Source organism: Seriola dumerili, unplaced genomic scaffold, assembly GCF_002260705.1.
Source record: "Seriola dumerili isolate Sdu_G_001 unplaced genomic scaffold, Sdu_1.0 BDQW01000069.1, whole genome shotgun sequence".
NCBI lineage: Eukaryota > Metazoa > Chordata > Actinopteri > Carangiformes > Carangidae > Seriola > Seriola dumerili.
Genome location: NW_019174324.1, coordinates 352,312 through 378,238, shown reverse-complemented (window position 1 = coordinate 378,238; position 25,927 = coordinate 352,312). Strand labels below are relative to the sequence as shown.

Here is a 25,927-nt window from a genome sequence, read left to right as displayed (position 1 = left end):
ATTTCAATACAGGACCAGAACTAGTCTTAAACGGTCTGGATGAGGGTGTAATATCACTACAATGAAACAAATCGGTTAATTTTCCAAGTACTTCTCCCAGGCGGGAGGGCGAGATGTCTGTGTCACTGTCAGAACAAAGTCCTGCTTTCAGGCTGCATAAACACTTAAGAGCTCACTTCTGACATTAAGTACTTTAAATGAGATTCAAAATCTTCAACACTTTGCTTTCCCTGCGAGAGCGGTACTGTTAGTCATTTCAAACGCCCATCCTGAATTAAACACCAGTCCCAACTGATCCGTTACCGAGCTCACATCACAGCCTTCGCTTCATCCACAACCAGGAAGCCTGTGAACCTGACAAACCTTTAGAGAACGCGTCTCCACTGCAGATGAAACTGCTGTCAACAAAGTCTTTGTCGATGAGGATAACTAACACAAACTGACACGCTGTTTTTTTTATTTTTTTAAGCATAGAACCACAGGCAGATAAGAGACAGGACTTCACAGGAACCTCTCCCCAAACATAGAAATAAAACATCAGTGAGGCAAATTTCCTCCAATGAACATGACGCGTTCTGTTCACAATCATTTTATCAGCTTTATACAATATAAATGTGTAGATTTTGTTTCTAACTGACTCCATGTTTCTTACTGTCTGTAATAATAGTTTTGGTGCTTGCAGCAGGGTCTCATTACTGCACAGTGGCACAGTGGCAGAGCTGCAAACGACTTTCAATACCACTGTTGGTCCAAATATACTCCCAGTCTAAGGTCGTTCAGCACAGACACATTATTCAACAGAAATCATTTAATCAAGTAAGACAGATTTTTTTTTAAAAAACCTTCTAACGCAACAAATGAAAAATTCCTGGTCTACGAATATAGTTATCTACTGTCATCTCTTTTTTAGACTGAATATCTGTATATTTTTAGCTAATTGTACGATATTCAATCAGTTGTGTTGTTTTTGCTGTGGTTGTCGTCTTAGGACTGAACATCACAATCAATGCATTTAAATATATATATTTATTTTACTTCCATATCTGTAGTGTGTTGAAGAGTTGAAAATTAGCAACAGCTATTAACTCAGTTTCACACTTGCAAAAAAATATCAGTGGCCTAATGCATCCTCGAGTATTTTAAACTGTAGTTCCTCCTAATTTGCAGTGTCACTTCTCCCTCTATAGTTAACCTGGAGACCATGTGACACATGCCACCCCTGTCCCCCCCCAGCATGGATCCTGGGAACTGTACAAGCATTTGCTACATCTTAGACTGGCTGCAAACTAAGCTAAACGGTTAGAGACATACCGACAGCTTTCTTTTTAGCTTGTTTGTACAATGAGCTGTTAGCCGCTGAGCTAGCAGGCTGTGGACAGACAGAGCAGATTAAAATATCACATTCTACATTTATGCAGGTTGAACAGGTGTATTGATAAAGGTTTGGCTTTTTACTTGCGAAGGTTTTATTGCACTTACAGTATCTACGAGTGTAGTTTACTTAAACTCAGGTAATCTTCAGGTTATTTATTTCACGTAACCACTCTGCAGTCACACCCCCGTGTGCACGCGTGTCAGCACTGCACACACACACACACACAGGGCAGAGATTCTGCAGACTAGATGCAGCGTTGGGGGAAAATATGCATTTTTTTTAAACTGATCCGCAGAGATCTTCTCTAAAAAACCTGATTAAAATGGTTAAGACACAATAATGCAGTTTCACGTTAAAAATCTGCATTTCTCCGACAGACAGGACGTCAGGAGGGAAAGAGTAGCCGACTGGAAATGCTTTAATGCCTGGCCTCGCTTAGGGAGAAACCTGTATATGGAAGTATGTTTACACACACTCAAGAAACCAGGTTGCTCAGAGAAAACAGGTTACCCAGTGAATCCAAGTGTTCATAGTGTTTATATGCAGCAGGTCAGTCAGGTTTTTACCCTGCCTGTGACGTTATTTTAGAGGCATTAAATCAGCTTTCTACTGAAGACACCAGCTCTAGAAACCAGGCTGCTCCAACATCGACTCCCATTTACTAACGTGAAATAACAATAATAATAATAATAATAATAATAGCTTAAGTGCATGTTAACACAGTGACCAGTTAGATAACTACTGTGGGACACTCGGTGCTCTACTGTGCGTCTCTAATGAGTGTTACCCGTGTCAATCACTCGTTAAGCATCGTTGGTGAAGGTGCTAATGACGTTGTGTTTCATACAGATGAAGTGAAGACCTGCTATCACCTGCTCCACAAGCAAACACCTCGCTGACTGTGATGTCACTTGAACACATCCTCGCTGCAGTCATGCGCTGAATTGACTACTTTTATCACCATGGCAACCATAGAGATTGGCTTTCCTGAATGGCAATACATTTAGAAAAACTGTTTTATATCATTATTATAATAACTTTTATTACTAAACTGTTGATTCCTCCTTTAGTGACGACTCACGGGCTCTCTGGTTTCTTTTTCCCCGTATCATTTTCCCTTTGATAAGATCAGAAAACAATGGTAAAAACACACCCTCCACACCACTTTTACATTATGTGAGAAAAATAAACCAGTTTACATCCTGACACCTGGAAGGATGTGTGTGTGAGTGAGTGAGAGAGAGAGAGAGAGAGAGAGAGAGAGATGTGGGGTTTCTTTCCGTTAAAGGAGCATGGGCTTCACCAGACGACAGGAAACAGTATTTTGGTTAACAGAAACAACACACATCATACTCAACCACGTCTGGCAGCAACGACCGCAAATTAAACGACAGAAGAAGCACACACACACACACAAACTGTAAAGGTAAAAAGGTATTAGAGGCTAGCCTGGTACATTTGTATTTTATTTAAATGGTGTCAGCAGCTGTGTAAGGGAAATGAATTAACTATTTTTCAGTGTTATTGTTGTTGTGAACAAAAGCAACTCCAGTCAGTCTTCAATGTGTTGCATTGTTGAAATGTCAAATATGAAGTATATTTGTGTATCTAACCTAATTTACACTTTGAAAAACAATTATCTCAGTCACAACACATTTATATTTCACACAATATTGTTGGAAGACAGAAGGAAAGGGAATATATTAAAACACACACAAGCCTACATGTTACCATCCACATATTGCCCTGCCCCCACTCTGTTCCTTAAATCATTGTGTGTGTGTGTGTGTGTGTGTGTGTGTGTGTGTGTGTGTGTGTGTGTGTGTGTATGTCTGTGTGTATGTGTGTGTGGATTCCCCCTTTTCCACTGGGACCTTTCAGCTTTCAGAGTCATTTCCATAGGTCACGGCCCCACCCACCACTACCCCCATCCAGGCAGTCAGCTCCATTATGGCCGGCCCTTTGTCCACACCAGATGTGCTTTCTGAATGTGTGTGTGTGTGTGTGTGTGTGTGTGTTGAGCAAGAGGGCCCACTGCCCCAGACACAGAACCTCCCCCCTCACAAAAACAGAGCGTAACCAGAAAGGCTGCTATCTGCCCCGCTGAATTGTTTGACCTTGGGGGTCGAGGCTGGAGCCAAAGCTCAGCGACATGGTGGAAAACTGAACTGTGGCTGACACTACAACAGATACAACACACACACACACACACACAGTCCTCCAAACTGGGCAAACAGGAGATTAATGACCGGTTTCGGACAGGAAACCGAGCCAGAAGATTACAGAGACACTGAAGTAAACATGACAGACTTTCAGAACAATCTGCGTTCACTTGAGTTTCAGAAAGGCAAAGAAAAAGTCCTTACGTGTGTCTGTGCATAGATTCTCTGACAATACAGAGATTGGAACACTTGGTCTTGGCTGTTTAAACAGTATTTGCTTACAGCCGCCTCGACAACAGTGTGCATCCTGCCTGTTTTATCACTGACGAAGAGATAATGCTGAGGAAGCTTTTTTTGTTCCTGCACAACAAAGGAGGAAGGTATGGACGGCCAAGCATATTGAGGATGGAGAGGGGGTGGGAGGAGGAGTACATCTGTCTGTGCTGCTGCTTTTATAAATATGCAGCAGCTTGATCTAAAGGGTAGACAGCCAGCAACCTGCCAGCTGCTCCAACCCAGACACAACGCACACACGCAGATATCAAGGTAGAGCCCTTGACCAAGGAGACCAATAAAATAATCACCATCATCATCCTCCAAACGCCCTCTTCACTGCCTCCGAACAAAGATGACTTCACTGAACCTGTATTCAGTTTTCATCCCATTAGTCTGGCTGCTCTACTGCTGCAACGGGCTCCTGCTTCAGTGTGAGCCTCCTCGACTCTACAGCAGAGAAAATACTCCAACTCATCCTCCAGGCACCACAATGATTTATACCTGAGCACGGCCCACATGGGTGGAGATAAATTGCCAGACTTTTATACAGAGGTGACTCAGGCTTCACTTAGTTTCTTCTAGACTGTGGAGTGATAGTTGGGGTTAGGTGTCGCAGGGTTGTGTGAGGTAGTCATACAGTGTGTTCCCTGCAGTAGATTTGGATCAGTGTGCTGCCGGTTAGGAGAGTCAGCTGGGAACAGGAAATATGTTTTAGACACTGCCGGGCCGAACACAGCACTTCCCTTTGGTACTAAATTTTTCTTATGCACTGAAATACCGTATTCCTACGCACGAGCGCAGGGATGGGTACGAATACTCGAGTACTTGCTGTTGAGGTCATTATTCGAGTAGTGTTTCACTACTCGTGCGCTGTTTTTGGCCACAGTAGTTCAACTAAGTTGGAGTTACATGCACCATGGCAGCCGTGACCAGGGAAAGTGATATCTGGAAATACTTTGATAAAAAGACGACAAAGTGCAGAGCAACATATGTGGCGTTAAACTCGCACAGACTGTGGCTACGTCCACGTTTTCTGCTTGCCCCGCCTGCTTGTACCGGAGCTCCTGCTGCTTCTCTAAACTGAATCTACTGCAGGTAACACACCGACTGCATGACTACCTCACACAGCCCCACATCAAATCACTTACATGTCCTGGTCTATGTCCACCTTTAAGGCCTTTCCATCCACCCCTAATATCAGTATTCATGACGTGGCAAACACAGAACGACAGGTACAATAACAGAATTGGTTATTACATTTAAGATGAATTTTAATTTAACAAATTAGTTGTTTTGACACACAGTAAGATGGCTGCTTCTTTAGCCTGTTCAAAACAGGAATGCTGCACCTTTATTCCACCTCAACCTTCTGTATGAAAAAGGCAGAAACACAGAACGAGGGGGGCATCGTTGTTCCACCTTTACACCAGCAGCAGATGCCGTCACAGAGCTGGATCGACGTCTGTGGCGGGACAGACGCCAACGCTGTTGCTTTACACATCACGCCTCTGATTCCACTATCTAAAAATCACACACTGGGGTGGCAATATGTCGGCCATGTTTGTCTCAGTGTGAATAAAAACGAAGGGACTTGAAACACTATGGCTGGATCTGTTTTTTTTTGTTTTTTTTATCCCTGCCACCTTCTACACTGTATTGTCTAAGCTGGACGGTCCAACAGCAGGTCAGTTGCAGAAAAATGACTACATCACCTCCACTTCCACACACACACACACACTGAGTGGAGCAGGGAGGGTGGAGGCGGCAGGGTGGAGAGCACCACAGAGACGTTAATGGGGGCCAGAGAGGGTGGTGCTGTTTGAAGCAGCTGACTCACAGCTCAGACAGAGCCTGCCGACCGTCTGATTGGCTGCTCCGGTGCCTGGCCCCTCTGTCCCACGTCCACAACACGCCTGGTTATTACAGGCTGCTCTGCTACGCTACCAGCTAATTCCTGTGAAAACAGTTCCACAGTGTGTGTGCTTGTTCAGTTTTTGTTTCCTGCACACATTTGATCGATGCACTGGGACACAGAAATACCTAAGCATGAAATTCAGTGTGAAATGAGACCGTTATGTGAGAGGTCTGGGGTGTAAGAATTCATGACCGAACTACAGTCAGGGCTGTTAAAAGTTTTAGTAAATGATCGATCAGTAATTGTTGCTATGACACTAAGGCGTGGTTACCTACATTTAACTGGATGATTCACTCACTCTCTAAATGATTTCCTCTCAGGCATTCCTGTATTCAAAACACGTCTAACAGAGATCTTGTAAGATAAGACCCATTTGCTCCGGGCTATTAATATGAATAGAGATGAAACGATTTCAGGTTTTACACTAAATCACAGCAGAAATGCCAGACAGTAAGTATTACCGTTATCTATTAATCGCCACTATTACCGTGGTCGATTTCTGTGGTGAATTTAATTCGCGTTTGGTTCTGTACAGCATCAATCAGCAACAGTCTATCAGATGCAACCGCTGCAAGCAAAGTGGGTTTGTTTTGTCCCAGTTAAAACAAGGCAGAAGGAAACGGTGGTCCGAAGATTTTCCAGGGGGCATTTTACGTTACGTTACGTTACGTTACCCTGTGAGCGAGAGAGAGAGGGGAGTGAAAAAAAAAAGCGAGTGTGTCCTGTTTTGCACTCCTCTCTCTTGGATAACCTGAGTGATGACAGTGAGATTACAAATAAACTTTATGGCGGTGTTAAAACTAAACTGTCGTGACAAATAATGCGTCTCTCCCAAGTTCTATTTACAACCATAAAAAGCAGCAAGGTAAGAAACTTGTTGAAACAAATTAAATTTAATATTAATTTAATACTACAAAGTTTCATTAATGGGAAAACAAGTCAAACAGTCTTGACATTGACAAAGGCATGACCAATCAGCGATCATTCTGATGACCTTGATGACGCTTGTCCTCATCTGTGACAAAGATGTGTTTGCCATGTTGTTTCAGTGTTTAAATACAAACAATAACACGTGTTTAAAGTTGTACTTTCTGAAAATTTTCAGCACATTTTAATAACACCACGATAATACAGATAACCGTGATCATTTAGGTCACTATAATCTTGATGTTACCTTTTTATAGCATTTCATGTCTACTGAGTCATCAACAAAGAAATGTCTCAACACCAGCAGCCAGTTCACACACAATCCCAGATGTGAGGAAATGTGAACGGCTGTTTGTCAAAAGACTGGAAGGACAAATCTGTATCTGTTACACACACACACACACACACACACACACACACACACACACACACACACACACTAGGCAAAGCTAGCCTTGCTCTTAACTGTTGCTGTCAAATTGGCAAAGAAAACAAATCACAAAGGTTATAAATAAAAGCACAATAAACTGATTATTCTTCTAGGAGAACTGTCTCCTGTACAACTGCCTCTGCCGGTAATTTAATACGGGAGAAATCAGTTCAGCAGGAAACTGTAGGATGCATTTACATGCAGTGCAATAGCCTGGTAATAGCATCATCTTAACTGGGTTGGTCAGCAATCAATTTGGGCCCCGTGCTCTGTATTACTGAGGCTGGCATACTGTAAGTGTATTAGTGAGATATTACACTATAGCCTCAAGAGATCTTTTTTAATCGGAGCATTTGAACTGATGGTGCAGTTTGAGGGAGATTACACACTGCGAGCATGTGTCTGAATCGCAAATATCCTGCTGATCAGCTGTGGAAGTCAGACTTAAACATGGAATTACTTTAGATAGAGGGATGCACCTCCACAAATAAAGGCTTTGAACCTGCTGCACGGCTGTCACGGTGAGTCTTCCTCTTTCCTCATCAAGAACACCATGAGCATAGACAAGAAATCAGCTTAGAGCACAGGGCAGTGTTAGCAGGATATCTCTCAAAAAACATGTGACCCACAAGCTACCAGTAGCTCACCCAAAGGTTCAGAGAATATAATTCAAAGTCTGAGACTGTGAGCCTCCCCTCAAACCCATAGATGCTCAACAATTGTGCTAAGATAGCCTAATACTGCTTTTTGACAAAACTCAAATACATGAAGAAACTCTGTTCTAAGGCTTTTATTAGTTTCTGACTCTGGGAAAAACAGTAAAAATTCCCCAAAACGCCTGCATCTCTTTAACCACATCTCACACATTTAAGCTCATTTACGTGGCCGACTCCCACTTAGAAAACCTCTGCCGTAGGCCACATGCAGTGATCGCAGCTCTTCTGAGGACAGAACACATAAACTCAACTTTTCCAACAAACATTAATTATGTTGCCATGGATGGATATTGATATTTGATGACTTGTTAAATGATCAGTTTGAGTGTTTCCATACGATATGTATGTATGCATGTACAATAAACGTAACCAGTAATGTAAGATATGAGGAGCTCTCAGATCATTTTACTTTGTCAAAATGACTCAGAGTAAAAAGTGTTGGGGGGCCCCTGCTTTACACCGATTCAGGTAACAGTGTTTGTTAATGTGACATCTCAGCAATATAGTGACTGCAAAAAGCTGAATACTTTTATAAACGCACCGTTTCTCAAAGGGCAAAGTGAAATAGTAAAACAAAGTCGCAACAAATATTTCATGGCCTTCACAGAAATACAGAGTGGTTTTCTCATTAAAGACAGCTTTAAAAAAACCAAACAGCCACTTAACTGAAACTGTTGCAGAGAGGTATCACACATAACTACATAATGGCAATAAAATCACTGCATTTCTTTGGAAGAAGCAAACGGTGGTGGAGGTGTCTTGGTTTGTACATTCAGCGGAGTAATGTTGCATTCAGTGCATATAGGAAAGTCCCATCATGCATACACATAGTACCAAGAAAAAGGACGTTCTACAAACTAGTGGTCTGGACGAATCTGTAACATTTGAAAGTAAAACAGAACAAAAGCTGATGAGGAGAAAGCAGTTTATAGAGATTAACATGGATTTGCAAGTCACTGTAATTCTTATTCCTATCTGTCGTGGACAAACTCCCCCCTCTCACAAACACAGAATCAGCAGTAGAGCTTGTGATTCCCTGGCCTCCACATGAAGGAGAGCAGAGTGGGGGGCCATTCATTAACGCATTGGTGCCTTTGAATCCAATGGCCACTGGCATGGCTACAACCTCTCAAATTAGTTGTGGTTCCTTGGGCCGGGACAACGGGCGTCCAGGGTCACCCGCATGCCTGGCATTCCTCCACTGCTAGTACTGACAGCAGCAGCACACAGCACCCAGAAAAACAACGCTCCACAAGCATTTCATAGAAACGCTCAACAGACACAAAACATGGCCCCTGGCACATGGGGGAGTTGTGGGGGTAACGGCACGGTGCAGATGAAAGTTAATGCAAAAATATCGACAGTGTAACTCCCGCTGTGGCCATCGTGAAAAACCCCATTACTACTGCCTTACTGAAAAATATTCTCCCCTGGTTTGTTGCTGCTTTTCTAAAGGGATGAAAACTCTGGCTTCAACTACACTTGACCTATAGATCACTTTTAATACAGTGTATGGATTCATCTCTCAAGTCTCCCTGTACAGGGTTTTTCCTACATAGAGAATCGCGAGGCAGGCGCCTCCATCAAATTTCGTGCCGCCTCTGCCTCCTGACAAAATTCTAGTAGGCCTGCTTGTTTTCTTGGTAGTCGGATTTGACATTTGTAACTGCAATTGCGGCAATATAGTGCCGCTGTATCGTAATCAGTGCATCAGGCAGAGCCATCCGAAATTGCCAGAGAAGAAGAATACAAAATGCATTTTCTGCTTGCAGAAAGAGGCGGCGACCTGATTTTGCAGCTATCATTAGTTCTTCTAATATGGGAAAAAAAGTTAATTCGTGTTACTGACGAGATACAGTTAATGTGTCAGGACTGACAGTAGGCCTAGTTCTCAGCCACAAGTGAAAGGTGCCGGTGGAGGAGAGGATCAGAGCGCGAGAGAGGAGTCAAGGCGAGAGTACCAAGTCTTTAGGAGTGTATTAATGAGTGTATTAAAGACGACGTTTACATGATTTTAACGTCACTTTTTATTCATCTTCCCAGATATTCTGAACCTGTTTTCAAACTATAACTGGAAGAACTCAGTGTGGGTCACTAGAAAATTACACATCTGCAATAATAATAATAATAATAATAATTATTATTATTATTATTATTATTGTTCCTCAAGGTTCTATTTGGGGCAAATTTTATTTTTCTATTTATATAAATGGTCTTGACTAATTCGAACACTGGTTCATCTCTATGCAGATGACACTATTATTCATTATTACCATGCCACCATGTTTTAAAGTGTCAGTGGATTCTTTAAAAAAACTGCAGTTTGCAACTGTGTCCTTACAAATAATCGTGACTTTTACGAAATGGCTAAATGGACTTCACTGTGCCTTGGGAGATATGTAAATTTTTCTGCGAATGCTTTACTGCTTTAAAGCACCACAGTACATATCTACTTGGCTGATAGCTTCAGTAACTCCAACACTAGATCAGAAGATAATTTCTAACCCTGTATGTTTTGTCTCTGTTGTTTTTGTGCCATAATCTGTCCCAGCTTGTACCTTGTATCTCAATGGGATCTTCCTGGTTAAATAAAAGGATAAATTAAAAATTTTAATAAAAATGGGTTTGAAAAATATTTCAGTGAACAGCATAATCCCTGTAGCATTCAATTTTCCCATTTCATAGTTTTAATGAGTGGCAGTGACCTCCTCCGCACATTTTGAACTTGTTCTAACCTTTCTGTGCAGAGAAATATCGCCAGCATGAATAAGGTGTTTTACATTCCACATTTTTCCGGTTTCTAGAACAGCAAGGCTGTAAATATTTATTTTAATCACCAATGTTTCCCCTATGAGAGGAGAGAGAGCTCAGTTTTATTTCTTTAGAAACTAACATTACATTAGTTTGCAGTGCGGATGCTTCCTATCCAGGTCAATTCACACACCTGTGAGTAAAGCATATAAACAAGACACTTTTCACTTATCTGTTAATGACAGCAAAGCGATTATAACAACAAGCACCGGGAAGATGCCAACAATGAGACAAGCAATGCAGCAGAACAGTCCTGCAACTTCATGTGAGAATCACACAGTAGCGTAACAGCAAAGATACAAAAATGCAAGGAAACATATCTGAGACATAAACAACATTTAAAAGACCAATCTTGATACATAGATAGCAGTTATTCTAGATGCACCTATTGATTTTAGCGTTATGTATTATTTGGATACAATTCCCTCGAAGAGACGTCATAAATTTAAGTCATTTTATCATTGAAAATGTCAATTACATTTAAGTAATTAAACAGTCTAGTGTTTGATAATACAACAAGTGTGGTGATGCAAGTTAATTCTGGAAAAGGGGACAATTAAGAATAAATAATTGGAAGAATGAATGACAGCTTTTCAATAAATATCAATAACAGTTTAAACAGTTTATACTTCTATTATGTTCAATAAAAGTGTATTTTCCTGAGACACCTCATATGTAAGATCGACAGCCATGCCCCCTGCTCATTACTGTGCACAAATGTACTTTATGTACTCAGGCTTCAAGAGCCCCTCGCTTGCAGCAGATACATAGAAACCTTCTGGCAATTCACGTTTTACAAGTGCAAAAGAAAAATGTTCACACGTGTGAGAAAAACTACATTTTTGCTTCATCTCCACTCCTACAACTCCATCCTAGGGGAGCCACTGTTCATGATTAATTAATTAGTCGAAAAACAATCATAGAATAACTGAAAATGCTGATCACAATCTTCCAGACTCCTACATTAAGTCTTCAAATGTCTTGTTTTATCGGAACAGCCCAAAGATATTCAGTTTATTATCATTTAAGAAAAAGAAAAGCTGCATGTCGTCACATTGGAGAAGCTGGAATCATTGATACACATCTACTCTCTAGTTAGTCAGCTTTCTCAAAGATGGAGTAAGGGTTCATCTGGATTTCTGAAACAAGGACATAATATTGACATTTGCAATATATAAACCAGGATAATCCAAAAACTGGATCATGAGTGGAATACTAATGCACTGAACAGCTCTCAATCCAAGTAAAAAAAAGTAATAAATCCATAAAAAAAAAACACTATTAGCTTATTGTGACATGTTTACATTAGAAATTAGGAAATGATAGACGGATGTCAGTCATCACTGGAATACTTTTTCCTGTTAATTTCTTGCATTCAAACTATTGTCACGTCTTCCTTAGCACAGAGTGTATGCTTTGCAGTATCTGCACACTGTATAATAGTGGGATATACTGTGCGATATTTGTATCTAAATCTCAAGACATTTCATTACCAACAGCAACCTCGAGCAAGAACAGCTGAGATAACATCCTGAACCAATCCCCCTCATCCTTTGTTGTCAGCGACAGTCAGGACTGATTCAGAGTCTCCCTTGACAGGTCGCTGAATGCTGACACAACACTCATCATTTATACCAGCCACTCCAGCTAAATGCCCCCCCCCTTACTTACTATGCCTAAAGGGGGGCAAGGGAAGGAGCACAAGACTCAAAGCGGACAAATGGAAGTGGAGGGTGGGAGGGCTGAGGGAGGGAGAGAGAGAAACAAATGAAAAGAGTGTGAGGACGGAGCCTATTAGGCAGGAGGATGAGGAAAGTAACAGTGACACCACCTAATTTAGCTGGCTGCCAGGGCTCACATGTGTGCGAATGCTTTGGTGCGTGTACTACACTACACTGTGCGAGCTGCAGGGGTGTGGTGCTGAACACCCAACAGCAGCGTAACATTTACAAGGTACTGTATGAATGAAGGTGCGTTCTGGTTAAATTATATCTACACCTCTTGGGAACATGATATTAAATCTTGTCGTTCACATTACATCTGAAACGTGCACCAGTTTCTTTTCTCTAATCTGTGGGTCTGACTATCTGCATCTGGACTGTTAGATTCCTTTCTGATGTAAATGATGCAGCGCCGACCATGGACCCATGCCATGACAATCCCATTGCTGGACAAAGAAAGCGGAATTCCCTCCCTTCTTGTGTGTCCCTGAGCCAACATATCAATTTGATAACCAGCCTGCATCCGAGGCAGCAGCAGCAGCGGGGTATGTGAGGACACAACCGTGCTTTTTGCATATGGGGAGGCTGTGATGAGATTTTTACGTATGCTGTTTGAAATGCATGCTCCTCCACTCGTGATAAGGCGCTCTCTCTTTCTCTCTCTCTCTCCCTCCACACACAAAGGAATGTCACACAAAGGAAACGCATGAATCTGCGAGTCAATTGAGGGGAATCAGCTATTTGTACATATGAGAAAATCCTCTTCCTTTTTGCAAATCACATGATGGTTGTCTACACAAAGGAAGTGACCACAGTTCCTTTGCAAATTTAAAATCAAAAAACCTCACCACCAAGCATGAATGCATGAGGAGCTGATTTACAAATCATGACTCAGAATCCTCTCAGTGTCTTTAAGAGACTTTGGCATAAAAGAAATTACTGCAGTCTTCTTCAGCTATAATTAAATGTAGTTAACTACAACTATCACTGCAAAGCTGTTTCTTAAGTCAGGACTTTGATGTAATAATGAGCAGTTTGTGCACCCTGAATGCATCAGAAAACTTAAATTGGCATACTTTGAATGGAGTTTGGTTTACCCGTTTCTTGTGTTTTGACAGTAAGCTATTTAAACCTAAGGGCAAAAAAAAAAAAATCAATCTATGCTGCATGTATTTTTTTTTAACATAATGTCATCACCCACTGCAGGAAAAGCTGTAATTTCCCACACACTTAAAGCACAGCTTAATACAAACAGGAAAAACGCTAGAAGTCTGTTACAGTTTAACGCTGCTAACGGACAGCGGCTAGAAGCTAGCAAGCTAACGGAGGTGGTGCAGAGTAGATGTGAATCTGTCAAACAGCTATCAAACAGTAAGTTAAAGTAACAGGCAACACTCGTAACAGTTTAGACAAGACAGAAATAAAAGTGAACGACCAGACTCGACAAAAAAATAGCTCTACATTTGGTTGCCGACTTTACCGTTACTCAGAAAGAGCCCTAACTAACACAAACGACGACCAACGTCGTTTTAATCGCATCTCAGACTGTAACTGAGGCATCAACGTGAGGTGAAACATTCAGGTAACGGTAACCTGGAATAACACGGGGACGTTCAGCTCTGAGGTGACATCAACTTATGCTGATAAAATATGTGCTCCAATTATAAAAAAAGAAGAGAAACAGCGATGAGACACGCTCCGACTACCAGGTAAATGAACAACCAGCCGTTTGACGAAAAGCAAACATCCACTCAGGGATGCTGCCAACTTTGTGTTTGCGAAACTGAGGACTGTTCCACCGGACGGACTCCGGAGCTCTTTTGTTGGCATAGCGGAATCCAAAAGCGGTGACCACAAAAAAAAAAACCTGGCCGAAGAGAGGCCAGCTTTCATCCCGGCCGGTAGCCGTGGGCCCTTTCAAGCCCAGTGTGACTTTCAGCTCCCTGCTCCTATTTTTCCCAGACAATAAACATTCCTCAGACAGGCAGCAGCAGGCTGGCCGCGGACCCTGCGCCATCTTAGTTAGACACACTCTGCTTCTTCAGGCTTCTTGAACAAAGAGCTTTTTCTGACGGAACTGGCCGGACCCGGGAAAGTAACTTCCGAGAAACACGCGTCTGACACAGAACACAACTCCATATGGTCCATTTAAGGCCACTTACCGGTATTTTCTTGTATCCTTGTCCCGAACAGGAGGACGAGCAGAAAGCATGGTATTGCATCCATCGTGGCTACGGACCAGACTGGCAGCCGACTGCTAACTTCTCCCTGCGCTGAGGAAGGTAAATGCTGATTGGTTAACGGCTCCGCTAGTCCCGCCTTTCCAGCGTTTGGTGTGGGGGGGGGGTGAGAACGAAGCTGATTGGCGGAGAGAGCCAGCCACACCCCGCCCCACTGGAGCAACACTATCACTGCTGTAAACAAACACTGTTGGCATTCACTATAATGACAAAGTATAAATGAATTGTATTATATTATATTACATCATATTATATTATATTGTAGATAGATAGATAGATGGATCCAGCAGCTCATTAGTAATAATAATAGTCAATAATAAATAATAAACAACCATAGTTAACCATATATATATTTATATATATATACACATTATAGTATTTCTATAGTAATGTTTTGATGAATAACAAGTTGCAGTATAATCTTTTAGCAACCACCTAATAGACAAAGCTAATAATTATTCCTATTTCTACCTTTACTGTATTTCAGCCGTGAAAATGTAGGAAACTTCCACTATAGTCAAAGGTTAAACAGATGAGATACGTTTGATTTCTCTATCTCTCACATACCCTGACTTTAAATAGAAAACAGCACAGAAATGTACATCTATGTGAAGGGGAAAATCTGTTTTTGTGCCAGAGGAAGACAGAGAGGATCATGACACTCATGTGGTTCTGTCAGACAGAAAAGAGCTCGTCACAGGGGCTCTGACTGAGGGAGGTATCACAACCATGGCAGCTTACACACAAACACACCCCCTCACACATTGTTCTAAAGCCCTATAGCCCTGCCTTTGTCATCATCTATTGAGTAGACACACACACATGCAGGCACACTTGACCTGGCCTCTCTCTCTCGCTCTCTCTCTCTCACACACACACACACTCGCTTTAGTCCCTGGAGAGTGTGACAGAGATTGATGATGGCCCATTATTTGATGTCCAACCGAGCCCTGCATGGCCCCGCACACGCACACGCACACACACACACTCTCATTAGTCACACACAGGCTGGTACACCTTCATGCATATTTATAGTAGTTATCCCTGCAGGATGGAGAATAAGAATTATGCTCCTTAGAATTGAACATATAGACAATATAGAAGATATGTAGGATCCTATTTAAAGTTCTAAACATCATATTCTCTGTTAAACACACACACACACACACACACACACACACACACACACACACACACACACACACAAAGGCACCACCTGCTCTTGGCAGTAATCAAATGCTGCTCAGGTTTGATTGCTTATACCTGTCTCTTTTGCATTTACAATTTTGGCATTTAGGTGCATTCATCCAGAGTGACTTACAATGTGTCGAGCAGCAGAAAAAAAGCTCAGATTTTTAATCACAAAATTACATGCAACCAATAGTAAGTGGTGTAAAGGTCAGTGACGACATTGCTATGAGCAGAGAGTGATGTTGCAAAAATAAAAAATAGGTGCAAGGAAGGACAGAGGAAGACATTGTTATTATTGTTTTTCAGGACAAAATCAAGTGGATCGATTAGAGATTCAGTGGGGAAGGTAAATACGCCTTCAGTAAATACATTTTCATACCCCTCTGTGTGGTTCTGTCTGTGGTGGAAAGGTCAAAGGTCTTTTAGGACGGGAGAGAGCACAGAGGACTAAAGCTCCATTTCAATACCTCCTCATTCACTTCCCTTTGGCAAGTCACTCAGGAGACTCTGCTGCCTCCTCTAGCACTTTAATAACTCAACTCCACTTTCTGAGAGCCAGCCTTCTCCTGGTCAAGTGTGTGTCAGTCCAGTGTGTCCAATGTGAATGTATTAAAACACATCTGCAGCGTTTCATCACACAAATAAAAGTATATATTGATTATTAATTACTCCGCTTCTTTACGGAGGAGTGTAAACAAGTGGTCGTGGCTCTGCAGTGCAGCGTATGGTGTTGTGTGTCACTGAGATTGAAGAGAAGATAAATGAGTAATGATCCAGGTCTAAATGTGGTAGACATGCAGAAATGAGGTATAGTCTCTGAGCAAGGGGCAGCCACCACAGCTGAACACTGAAACCAGTGTGGGGGTGTTCACAGCTGCAGTCTGTGATTGGACTGAACTGATGCAGGAAACTGAAACATCACTGTAGAAATATAATGATAATTACAGCATGTGCTGAGTTAAGTTTATTGTTGTTAACATATATTTATGTGCTATGTACATAGTAACAGATGTTGCACGTTAACGACAAAGCATAGAATAATAACAATGCAAAGATACCACAGGTGTTATTAAGCGGACGAGACTCTCCAGCACACACTCCACCAACATCAGAAAGAGTTGACCACAAACAAACAAAAAAACATCTAATTATTTGAATTTTTAAAATATTTTTTATTAATGGCACTTCCTGTAAATTTCATTTCCCACCATGAAAGTCTAATCACCATCACACACACACACACACACACACACACACCCACACACAAACACACACACACACACACAGAGGAGCTGTAGCTGTCACTTTTAACCAAAGGGAACGGCCTGTGCCCTGTCCAGGGTCACTGTGGGACTCCACCCTGATATCTGGTGATGTGGATGGAGCTCTGCCAGTCATATCACTGCTCTGCTTTTATTTTAGACTCAAACCCACAAAAGACTCTGACACCACCTCTTCCTCAACACTGTGAGGAACAAATGACACTTTCTTCCTCCGCTCAAGTTTCCACCGGCGTCAGAAACTTGGGTAACACTTCATACACCCCATGACTTAGTGTCGTTTCACTGTATTAAATAGGCTGCTTACTGATTTGCTACTGGTACACAAGGCTCCTCCAGTGTAAAGGTCTCTGTCCATGTGTAGTGTGATTATAGATCAGCTCTAGCTTCTATATTAATACTGTGAAAGTATCAAAGCCTCAGTCCACAGAGAAATGCACACAGCCTGTATTCAGAAACTGAGCCTTAAAACCAGCCGTCAGGACTTCTGGAACTTTGTGATGTCACAACAAAGCAGTCACCAAGCCCCGCCCACCTGGACCCACCATCCAAACCTTGCAGGATTTGGTTTCTGAGTGTTTTTACCTGAAATCTGCTGTATTTTTATTGGATCACTCAGAAAACAGTCAGCCAATCAGAAGAGAGGCTCAGAGCCTCCTCTCTTCTGATTGGCTCACCGACCTGTTGTTACTAGAGCTCCAGAGAGAAGCCTGAGAAAGGAGATGTAAAACTACTGGGAAACAAATAAATTTCTTTCTATCCATCTATCTATCTAAAAAAGGGTGTTAATAATAATGGTGTTAATATATGACTAACAAAGTCATATATAATGATATATATTACATCTTTAGCCTCTTTTAAATCCCTCTTAAAAACTATGGTCTTAACCTCTTTCTTAAAAAGAGGACACATTATATTACAGCCCACATACCTTACAATTACTGTGCTGTGATGTTCATGTTGTAGTTTCACTCATTAACAAACATTATTGCAATGATTTGGAGGAAGTACACTATAAAAGATGGGGGCAAGCTACAGCCGCACAGCAGGGATTTATTTATGTCTTCTACAGAAAAGAAGAGGGTCTATACTTTTAACAAAACCAAGGTGTGTTTGTCCAGCACTTCAGCGCCATTTGGATATCGCTGTATAGAAATCAATTTAGACAGATGGAACTGTCTGTTCTGCAGTGCTGACACTAAAATCTGACATCCACAACTGATTATTCAGATAAATGTAGTTTTATAACATCAAACTTCATCCAGCCACTTGGAAACTGTGTCATCTTATAAATTTGGACATTTATCTATCACAATGAGAAAGTTACACCATCGACTTAATGGCTCCAAAGAGTCAGGCTACATCACAGTGAACAGAAGATATTCATGCAAACATACCTGATTTAAAAAAAACACATTTAAGGATCACTTATGCTCAAGTTAACATTAAACATATGAATTATTTATTTGTCTAATATCAGACTTTTCTCTGTTCTGAATCTCTGGGTTAAATAATATGATACTGAAGCTGAGCACCAGTGTAAAAAGACAAAAACATAATTCCTTAAATTACATTTTTATCTTCAGAGGATGATTCCTCAGCTTCTCCTCTATTACCACCATCAGCTTCACTTTGGCCCATTAATGTTTGAACCTCCCAGCTTCTGCCCTCACAGTGATTCGTGTTATTATTATAAGCTGCTTACAGGAACGTATTTGTGGTCTTGTTACAGTAGCTCCTGCACTATTTAATCCAGACTGACAGTGTTGTGTGATCCTGTATCAGGCAGCAAAAAAAAAAAGGTCCAGGACCAAAGTAGCCTCCAGGCGCAGCGTTTAACACCTTTTTATGGCGCAGCATTACTTCCCTGGCGAGACGCTCGCCTATCAGATCATGTTCCTTGTTTGCTGCCTGTGCAAGTTACTGGGCTTTGAAGAGCAACTGATATATGGAATCATCTTCCATACTTCTTCTTCTCAAGTAGAAACGCCGCCTGCGAGGTGGGAGCTTTTAAAACCTTTGAAGATTGCCGGCTGAGGAAACAGTGCTGATTCTGAAGATGTGTACTAAGAGTACGTGGATGGACTACAAGGGGTTGGGGGGGTAAAAGCACCTTGATTCTCTCCACAGGTCATTTTCCTCAAAAATTAAATACAGCATTTTATTCCAAATACCTCTTTCAGCTAATGATACAGCAGTGAGGGGTAATCAGCCTGCCAACAGCGGAGGATATATCCATTTACATTATGCATGGCCCTCAGACACTGTGATATAAAAGGTGTTTAACAGTGAGCAGGGCTGAGGGAAATATGCTAAAGAGAGAGAGCTGCTGTTTCCAGCTTACACCTGTTTAGTCAATTAAACAGAAGAGCATGAACATTTATATTCACACTGTGGATTATTATAGTTTGTTTTGTAAATGCGTAAGTGAGTTTGTAAACTTTATCTTTTACATCAACGAGGAAACAGAGCATCGTTAAACAGATATCAGCTGTTGACTTCAGCTTTATCACGTCTTGTCATTTCTACTTCTTCTGTTTATTTAATCAGCTGTGATACAGGTTTGCCACAGGTGGAAAGATAAGTATTTAAGTACAGCTGTGATGCATTTGTACCTGAGTGAATCATTACACCTTTTCTTCACATTATTAATTTGAAATGTCACCTCTGGTTAACTTGTAGATGAACATTTTATATAAAACTAGAATCACCTCCTCATGGTTGTCTGCCTCCTCCACTCAGACTAGCTCCAGGTCACAAACCTGTTTATCCAGATTCATATTAAATATGAACCAATTGTGTGAAATCTCATAATTGCTCTGAAGTCTTGAGTAATGGCTGAAAAGTGTTTTGTGAGGTCACACTGACCTTGACCTTTGACCTTTGACCACCAAAATCGAATCAGTTCATCCTTCAGTTTGTGCAAAATTTGAAATAATTCCCTCGAGGTGTTAGGGAGATATTGTGTTCACAAGCCAAAGACCGTGTTTCGTGAGGTCACCAGGACCTTGACCTTTGACCTTTTACCATCAAAATCTAATCAGCTCGTTCTCAAGTCCAAGTGAATTTTGGTGCCAAATTTGAAGAAGTTCCATCGAGGTGTTACTGAGATATCGTGTCCATGAGAAAGGGACGGACAGACAACCAGAAAACAATATGACCGATCTGACCGTCGCAGCGACATGAAAACTTTTGAATTCTTCTTTGAATTCTTCTTCTTCCTTATAGAATGATGCAATAATATAAAGTCTAATAAGGTCATATATAATAATATATAATACATCTCTTTAAATACCTCTTAAAGATATATTTTTATAGGTGCGATTTCTCAGGCTCTTCATTCTCCTGCTTCTTATTTTATCAATTCATTTAATCACTTTATACGTTTTATCTTTACTGAACCTCATAGTGGAGGTTTTTCTCTCTTATCTCCTCAAAGTTGTAAAACCTTTAATGTATTTTTAAATCTGTTTATTTATTTTTATCAAATTAAATTTTATCCTGTTTTGTAAATCACTATGTAACTGTGTTTTGAAAGGTGCTATCTAAATAAAGATTAATTATTAGTATTATTATTATTATTACTACATCAGTCACAGGGGACACTGCTCTGCAAAACCACTACTTTAACTTTGATGCTTTAAGTGGATTTCTCTGATAATATGTCTGTAGTTCTGTGCAGCTCTTCTGTTTTGAAAGCAGGACTTTTAATTTAAAATGTGTTTTTATATCGTTTTACTTTAGTCGAGGATCACAACTGGCTGTCAGTCATTCTTAATCCCGGATGTACTGCAGGAACATTGTGTAAAAGAATAATAATGATTGAGTTGAAAATAATTGACACGATTAATTAAGGGATATTAAGACATGCAGGAATCTTCTCTGTAAGTTATTAGGACTCATTACCTGTCTGCTCTCCAGCTCCTCCTGATGGACGCTTCTTTGTCACCAAGGATACGCTGGAGGACCCTCGAGTCCTGGACCCCCACACTGTCACTTCCTGTGGTGTTTGGTTTATTCCACAGAGTCCTGCAGGCGGAGGGAGAGCTGGAAGCAGCAGAGCGGGAGAAATGCCTCAGCCTGAAGTTATGTGTGGAACAGTGGTTCTGCAGGATCAGGGCTCTCTCATGTGGATGGGGTGGGGTGGTGGTCCGCTGGGCCTGCACACCACACCTCTGAGGACCGCTGCTGCTCCAAGATCAGCTACAGGGTAGTCTGGATGGTGTTCAGGATCAGAGGGTGACAGCAGCTGAGCCACCCAAATCAAGTCAGCCTGTCCTCGAGTCCAGGTGAACATTTTTGCCAAATTTGAAGAAATTCCCTCAAGGCATTACAGAGATATTGCGTTCAGAAGGACCAAAAACGTGTGTCCACGAGAATGGGACAGACTGATGGACAACCTGAAAACAAAATCCAGCTCTGACTGTCGCTGGGGAATAAAAATGACTTTTATACTATTATTGATTAGATCGTTAGATTATTATTACTCATTCATTAGTATGTGAGCAGCATCTGTAGCTGAGGTGGAGCCATTTCTAATTATTTTTTATACAATTGCAACAAACCACACTAACCCTAACTGACTGGAATAAGTTTTCAGGACACACGTGTAGAGGAGGCTGCTGCTGCCGGTTATATAAACCTCTGTGTGGATAACGAGGTCATCAAAAACCTGTGTGTGACCCAACAACAAAATTCAGATAAAAGAAGGTAAAGGACTGAATCAACAGGAAAAAAAAAGTAAAAATAGCCTTCAGAAATGCTGAGGGGCGCAGCTGAAAACGCAGAGGACAGGAAGTTACAGAAGGACACAGAATATTTCACCACAAATCTAAAAAACTGTGAGATTCAGTGAAAGACATCACCAGATGATCCTCAGACAGAATTTAACTTCGAGACCGTCTGAGTGAAATCCAGAGTTTCACCTCGTTAACGTCCACATGATGTTTTTATATAACACAGACTCATGATGATGAAATAACCATCAACTCCATGACTGAGTGTTTCCACCTTGACCTGCAGTGAACCAATCACACTCTCATAAACACAGATTCAGGGTTTCATACGTCACGCACCTGAGGAACCAATCATGACAACCTGTGGGGACGGGGGGCGGGGCTAAATACACCTGAAACCTTGTCAGTACAGAGAAAGCGAAAGTTAGCATTAGCACAACCGCTAACACTACGTCAGCCACTAACCTGTCCACCTGCAGCAAGCAGGTGGTGGGCGGGGCTCAAAGCCTGATCCAGATTTCTCAACCAGGAAGTGAGAGGAGACGAGCTTCAGACCCAGTTTTTATGTGTGAAAACATGTTGAACTAAATATGAATCATAGCAGGAGGATTTTTACAGAATTTAAAACATATCCGGAGGAAACTTTCAGATTTGAGACTCAGACCGAAAACTTTAACTTCAAAAAATAAATGCACTGTCAGATCCTAAGCAGCGTGTCTGTAGACAGAGGAAGAGCACTGATTATGCTGCATCTGACTCTGGAGTATTTGCTGATTTGATTTCAGTTCAACCTGCAGCTTCATCTATTGATTCAGAGAATTAAACAGACGAGTGTCACCTCCTTCATTATTAAATGGAACCTCTCCTTTCTCACAGATCACATCCAGCATGTAAAGGTCAATAACACCCTCCCTGTAAATTGTAGGATCTACTTGTTGCCTGCATAAGAGGCATTCAGAGAACATCTGTTCATTGTATAATCTACCAGTTGCCTGCATGTGAGGCGTTTAGGGGTCATCTATTAATTGTAGCATCTACTTGTTGCGTGCATAAGAGGCATTCAGAGAACATCTGTTAATTGTAGCATCTACCAGTTGCCTGCATGCGAGGCGTTTAGGGAAAATCTGTAAGCTGTAGCATCCTCACTCCTCTGGACCAGCCTGGGGTCATAAGAGAAATCTGATAATGAAATAAATGTCCAGGTTCCTTATTTGATGTCAAATATTAATACTTGGACAAGATTCACAACAGACAGCAATGAGCATGTAAACATACTCACTGATAGACTCGCGTGTTGTTCCTTAATATATTTTCTTCTAATTTCACAGACACGTTTAAAAGTGACGGGAAATAAATGAAAAAATTATAATAATTGCGTCAGTTATTGTATCATTTTTGTGATTTTTCGATTATAAAATACAATTTTTAAAAAAAATCTTTGTTCTTATGAATTGACAAAATGTTCTGCAAACCAACGGAAAACTAAAATATTTAATATCTGCCTTTGATTTGAAAAGGCAAAGAGCCTCAAGAGCCTCGCTGTGACTCAAGTGAAGATACCTCCACATGCCACTGCAGTGTTCAGAGACACAGAGTGCTTCAGCATGTTGTCACTTACTTTTTACCACATACTGTTCTATTGTTTGATCAGAAAACTGCTTTGCTGTCACGCTGTGTTTTAAGTGGCAAAGGAAGTTCACATAAAAAGAAAAGTGAGTGTCACATTTAAAATATGGAAATCCACATTGTTTGTTAAATTTAAGATATGAAAATAACATTGTGTAAGAATATGTGGAGAATCTTAACAGGTACTCAGACTCCTGAAAGTGTTAATGTGCTGAGAGGAATAACAGCGTGTAAATAAATGGGTTAGAGTCTGGCTCCAACAGTGAGTGGAGCTTAGACGTTAGCTCTGATTAGCTCCACTCCATATATATATATATATATATATATATATATACACACACACACACACACACACACATATATATATATAAAACTTGCTTTTACAAATAAAAAACAAACCTACTTACGAAAGTGGTAATGCCAAGGATCCAGGATCATTAAAATCATTTTAATCATCAACAACTGAATTAGCTAAAAGGTTAGCTGGCTAACGTTTTAGACCGTTGTCATGTTCATAATTGTTTATTTGCTCCTTGTTGCTTTCTTGTTTTACTTGCTTTTATTTATTTGAATTGTCCTTCAGACAGCACTTTGGTCGGCTCAAGCTGTGTTTAAATGTCTAGAAAATAAATTAGACTTGACTTAAATTAATCATTCAAAATAATATATTAACTTTTTTAAACATGTACAATACATTTGTTCTGTAGGCAATAAAACTTCTGAATTAAAATGTAAACACTCATGCAAAAGGTTTTTTTTTAACACATATTCCCAGGCTGTGTGGGTTTCTCCTCACGGTGCAAACACATGAGGTCACGTCTGGAGGTGTGAACATCTGTTAGTGTCGGTGGTGAACCGGTGAACCTGTCCACGGTGTCCCCTGTCTCTCATTTAGTGTGCCGGACAGAGCATGCAGCTGGACCGGGGTCTGCCGAGATAAGCTGAGGTAAGGTGGTAAATGAAACACTGACACTGGCTCTAAAAAACTTCCACTTTTCCTCAGTGATAACAACCTCTGCCAGAGATTAAAGTAACAGCTTCTCTCTAATTCACAGGAAAGGAGACGTTTTTCTCGACCAGTAGTTTTTCACATTTATTTCAAACACCAGCTTATTATTATGACAATGACTGAGCTCCTGGTGGTGGTCAGGCAGCAGGAGTTTATCAGCTGTTAAAGTCTACTCTGTTTTCTTGTGGAGGAAAAATCTTTGACCATTTGGCCCGTTTAGCACCGGTACAGTTTGTTCCCTTTGAATCCGAAAGCAATTAAACAGAAGTCGATAGGATCACTGTGGGTAATGAGAATATCCAGTAGCACAGTTTTGTTTTGCTTCCCACAGAGACAAGCCTTGTGGGAGGCTGATAAGAGGAAAGCCCTCCACCCTCATCTCTGCAGCCAGCCACTGCTCAGATCATGTGTTACTCACTTGACCTTTGGGGTTTCAGCCTTATTTTCTCTCATCTGAGCTTTTGTTGGCAGCTTATTAAAGGATGCTGGATGCAATACAATGCACACGGCAGCTATGTGCCACGAGTCAGCAGCTTTCCTGCCAAAACCCCACAGCAGCTGATTGCACCGGCAGATTCCTCCCTCTGAAATCAACTGTTGGAATGATTTATGGGTATGAAAACCTGCAGGCTTGGGCCATGATGGCGCGCAAGATCCCAGATATACTGCACACCAGAGACATGCGCAGTTATTATAATACATCCACTGCATTGTCCTCAGGATTTCTCCTGATGTCGGCACTGCATATACAATCATAACACACACACATGCTTGTGTGCACGAGGGTGAAAACCAGAATGCACACAAAATGAGTTTAACTGCTACATTAAAAATATACTTCCTTTCATAAATTCATAACGACTTCCTGTTTTAGCAAAACACATAAAGACAAACAAACTCTAATGGAGATAAAGTGGCACCGCTTTGCAATAAGACCCTTATAAAGGATTTATAAATGGTTTATAATTAGGTTATTTATTCAGTTGTCAACACTTTATAAATGCATTAAAAAAAATTATAAACAAGTTATGTCTTTTTTGTTATAATTAATTGTACTCACTATAGCCTATTATTATATTATTTGTCTTCACACAGTTTTCATACATTGATGCAGGTTCACTATTTGGTCACATCAAGTTAATGCTGACTACTTACTGATCTTACTAATGAGCTACTACCATTTATAACTGGTAAAAGAAGCTTTATAGTAACTCATTAATAAATGGCGATGTGTTATAAATACCAGTTATAAATGATTTGAAACTGGTAAATAAATGGTTGTTAAAATGAGATGAAACATGAAGATGGATGGAGGGAGAATCACAGATCTGTGAACAGAGGGACAACGAATGGGTGAGCAGTTCACCAGGTAAAGGAAGGTTACACCTGGATGTTAAAGTCCTACAGAAGAGAGCAACCAGCAAAAATCATCTCCATGTTAATCTCCACTGTGCAGAACAATCTGATCAACAGCTGGGATTATAATGAGGACGGCTGCTGAGAACATGTCAG

At 40.9% G+C, this 25,927-nt stretch overlaps 1 protein-coding gene across 1 annotated transcript in view; it reads right to left on the bottom strand.

Annotated features, from left to right (window-relative positions):
• LOC111220510 (TGF-beta receptor type-1-like) overlaps positions 1-14,560 on the bottom strand; it is a 67,697-nt gene extending 53,137 nt beyond the window's left edge. Inside the window, exon 1 of the mRNA XM_022743582.1 lies at positions 14,496-14,560. Coding sequence (XP_022599303.1) covers positions 14,496-14,559 — 64 coding nt within the window. The 5' untranslated portion in view covers position 14,560. The remainder of the gene's footprint in view (positions 1-14,495) is intronic.
• Positions 14,561-25,927: the final 11,367 nt, after the last annotated feature.